The sequence below is a fragment of the Cupressus sempervirens genome, chromosome 5, assembly GCF_028749045.1.
Source record: "Cupressus sempervirens isolate cs-2001-9-10 chromosome 5, ASM2874904v1, whole genome shotgun sequence".
In the NCBI taxonomy this organism is placed as follows: Eukaryota; Viridiplantae; Streptophyta; class Pinopsida; order Cupressales; family Cupressaceae; genus Cupressus; species Cupressus sempervirens.
The window spans coordinates 255820433-255824517 of record NC_143122.1 but is presented as its reverse complement, the minus strand read 5'-3'; the positions used below and the strand labels follow the sequence as shown (position 1 = coordinate 255824517).

The 4085-nt window shown below is 28.6% G+C and overlaps 1 protein-coding gene across 1 annotated transcript; it reads left to right on the top strand.

Moving 5' to 3' along the window:
- The first annotated feature begins 204 nt into the window (after positions 1-204).
- Positions 205-1185, top strand: LOC149555505 (pathogenesis-related genes transcriptional activator PTI5-like). Its single transcript, XM_089833652.1, has one exon. The coding sequence runs from the start codon at positions 485-487 to the stop codon at positions 698-700; it is 216 nt and encodes a 71-aa protein (XP_089689778.1). The 5' UTR covers positions 205-484; the 3' UTR covers positions 701-1185.
- The last annotated feature ends 2900 nt before the right edge of the window (positions 1186-4085 follow it).

The following is a 4085-nucleotide window of genomic DNA, read 5'->3' as shown; positions in this document are numbered from 1 at the left end:
AGTTTTGGACCATATCTCTACAAGGAAATTGTATGGATTCATACATTGCAGATAACTATTAGTACTAGGGCATTCACGTACGTTTCAAATAATTTGGCAAGTTGGTCCCTCGTACAATGCACCTGCCCTTTATCTTTCCCTCCCACTTGCAACTCCACGTCACTGCTCTCAAGCTTATCCTTTGAGCTTGTGCCAATAAATCCCTGCCTCCCCTGTTTTGGGATTTCAAACCATTTTCGCCTGCTGTGCTATAAATGTGTGGAGGAGCCATCGTTTCTGAGCTTATACCAAAGAAGAAAACCCAATCGTGAAGATCTGCGTGTCAGTTCAGACACCGTGCCATATTCCAATGGAAGAGAGTGTATGTGATGCGATGGGTACTCCAAGGAGGGTAAATAAGAAGAGAGAGTGTAGCAAGCAACACGAGTATAGAGGCATAAGGCAACGCCCATGGGGGAAATGAGCAGCTGAAATAAGAGACCCAATGAAGGGAATGAGGGTTTGGCTTGGCACTTTCCCCACTGCCGAAGATGCTGCCATGGCTTATGATCGAGAGGCTTTCAAGATCCAAGGAGCCAAAGCCAAGCTCAATTTCCCCATAACAGAGCAGCTGCCAAATTTAGATAGTGATTTGGAGGAGGGTTCAGTGGAAGTTGAAGCTGCCTCAAATGTTGTGGATTCATCGACACGAGTATCTTGAATATTTGGAAGGATTGCTGGAGCTGAAACCTCAAATCCCATGTACAACAGCTTATGCTGAAAGCCCTTCTTCCTTCTCTAATGTTTATAGCAACATGGCTTCTGATTCATTCCCTGATTTTTTCAATTGGCTTGGAGATGAGGACAAAAACAAAAGCTCTGGTTTTCTTTGTGAAACAATGGATTACTGGAAGTTTCAAGAGGAGGAGAAAAATGTGTTTAGTATAGAGGATGATGAATGGGCATTGAATTGCTGGGCATTTATCCTTGCCTTCCACTGCTGAACACGGACTTACAAAGCCAAAGTTGTGTTTATAGTTGGGAGTGTGTTGATGATAATGGCTTGTGGGATTGCAGGTTATGACGTTTGTTCTTCTGGGTAGCATATTGTAGTAGAATGGAGTTTGGCTTTGGAAGTTTTGTTTATGTAGTCTTGCTTGTGTATAGAATGAGATTATTATTATATTAAACAGTTTGGTTCACTTAGTTTGGCTATTTCGTTGTTCTATAGCAATACCTCAATCTCTGTTTTTAGGGATGCAGCTATCCTCCCTACAAATTGTACTATTGATTAAATTTCAAAAAACGAAAATACAATGAAATTTTTTTGAAATTTTCACTATTCGATCTTCATCCTTTGTATATTTTATAATAAAAAAGAATAAAATTTTTAAGAAATTCTCATAAAAAATCATGTTTGACTTCTTTGTTTTTTTTTTTTGGTCTTTGGTGCATTTTGTCTCAACTACCTGTTTTGAGGGCTGCCTAAGTACAGATGTGTCTTTTGCAGTTGATGTTTTAGAAACGGTGGAAAGTAAACACTATATTTGACAACCAGGGTTAAAATTCGCGTCTACCATGCCCATTAAGTAAAATCCCTACGAATGTTTGGCTTGTTTCAATTTTATTTTTTTCATTTTTAGATATTAGAGATGATTGTTATATAATGGTTATTATTTTCCTGGAAGAAGCCTTTTCCTTTTTTTTAATATAAAAATATAATAATAAAAATATGATTTATTGATTTGAGAATATTGAGTTAGAGTATAGAATGTACAAAAATGTATTAAGTAATAATTAATAGCTATATAATGTTAATTGTATGTGCACAAAATTTGTAAATTTTTATGAAGTTGAAGTTCTTGAGTTGTCACTTTTGTTATTAATTTTATTGGAGCATTGAACGTATTGTAAATTTTCTCCAAAACAAAACAAAAGTGTGTATAATAATATTTTACATAATATCAATCACAAAACTTGAAGTGATTCAAGTATGACTTAGAAAAATAAACGAACATGATAAAAAAAAAATTATGAAGGAAAAATGTTATTCAAGTAAACTATACGATATCAATGACAATAATTTAAATGGTTATTCCTTTTCCATAGGATGCATAATTTCAATTAATCAAAAAAAAAATGTTTTGTAACTCTAGATAATTTAGAGCTCAAGTCATTGATCAATGAATGTGTGTATGTATGTGTACACTATTGAAAAGAAGAGGAGAACAAGATTTCACACCAATAACAAAGAACATATTGCTTGTGAAGCGATTAGGTCTAATAAGGACATTTTTAAGATTAAAACTCCACTTAGTTTGGGGGTAATTTGAACAATTCAGAGAGAGCAAGAACTCTCCTAGGTTGCATTTGATCTTCCTCTTGTTGTTTACAGATTGATATTTTTTTAAAAACAATCTCTAATCCTTAAATAACAATAGTCTTTACAAGTCTAATAATACCTAATGCACAACAATATATATTGTGTATCTTTTGTTGATATATCTATATAGGGGTGTTTGTTCATAGAGCTTGGGTCATAACCTTGCATTCATTAAGTGCTTAGTCTATTTTTTGAGTCCTATTGAGGTGGTTAGATGTTGCATTGACCCTTCAAATATATATATATATATATATACATACATACATATATATATATATATACACATACATACATATATATATATATATATACATACATACATATATATATATATACATACATACATATATATATATATATAGATACATACATACATATATATATATATATATACATACATACATATATATATATATATATACATACATACATATATATATATATATATATACATACATACATATATATATACATACATACATACATATATATATATATACATACATATATATATATATACATATATATATATATATACATACATATATATATATACATATACATATATATACATATATATATATATATATACATATATATATATATATATACATATATATATATATATGTATATATGTATATATATATGGTTTTGTTTATACTCTTTTATATATATATAAGAACAATACTTATATAAAAATTTCTATGAATAGAAGTTCATTTACAAATAAAAATAAAAATATATATGCACTCATATCGCTTTAAATTATAATATTTGAGTTTCATTTATAGTGTGTTCAAATTTTAGTATTTTTTAAAAAGTTGAATGTAAGACAAATATTTATATTCATCTTATTTATAGTCAATAGGCTATAGTAAAATTTATTTTTTGATTGGAAAATTGTCCTTCCAAATATAATATTATATTATTAAGGTTAAGTAAGGGTTATTCTTTATTTAAGTCTAATTAAATTTATTCTAAATCTTTTAATTTTTATTTTGATGGGTAATGGGGTGTAGTCTAGATTTTTTGTTATTATGTGTTGAGATTAATTATTATTAATTGTTAAGCTTGATTGGACTTGAACTCAAGATGTCCCAGATAAGAGGCTCACAACTTTACCATTGTGTTAGGTTGGTTCCATGAAAGACTATTATTTAATTTTAATATTTAATAAAATATATTACATAATCGATTATAAGATTATTATATTATATTTTAATTTTTAAATGATTTAATATATATTAGATATAATAATATTTATTTTAAAATAAAACTATTTATCTTTGGGTTGAAGTGTTGTTTGTTTATTTTTAGTTAAACTACAATTCTTAATGTTCACATTGATCCACATAATAATCATTTCTTAAAACATAAACAAAATAAGTAGAATATAATCAAATATGATAAAATATTAAAATTAAAAATATTATTATTAAGCTGACGAGCTCCCCAAATTATATTTTTCCCATTGGATCTCTACTGACCTATCCTATATCTTTCTTTCATACTATATCCCTATCTTTGTTTTCTTGTGACTTTATCTTTGTATCTTATTTGAGATATATATGCACAAATTGCAACAAAGAATATATCAAAACGATTCAAAAGGAATATAGGGTAATTTTTAGGTGTGCCCATATCTTGCCTTTTTTACTTAGTGTTTCATTTTTGTTTGGTGTTCATTTATAAAAGTAAAATAAAATTTCATTCAATCAAAGA

Excerpts from the sequence above, each read along its gene's own strand:
- LOC149555505 (XM_089833652.1), top strand. The coding sequence starts at position 485 with ATGAAGGGAATGAGGGTTTGGCTTGGCACTTTCCCCACTGCCGAAGAT.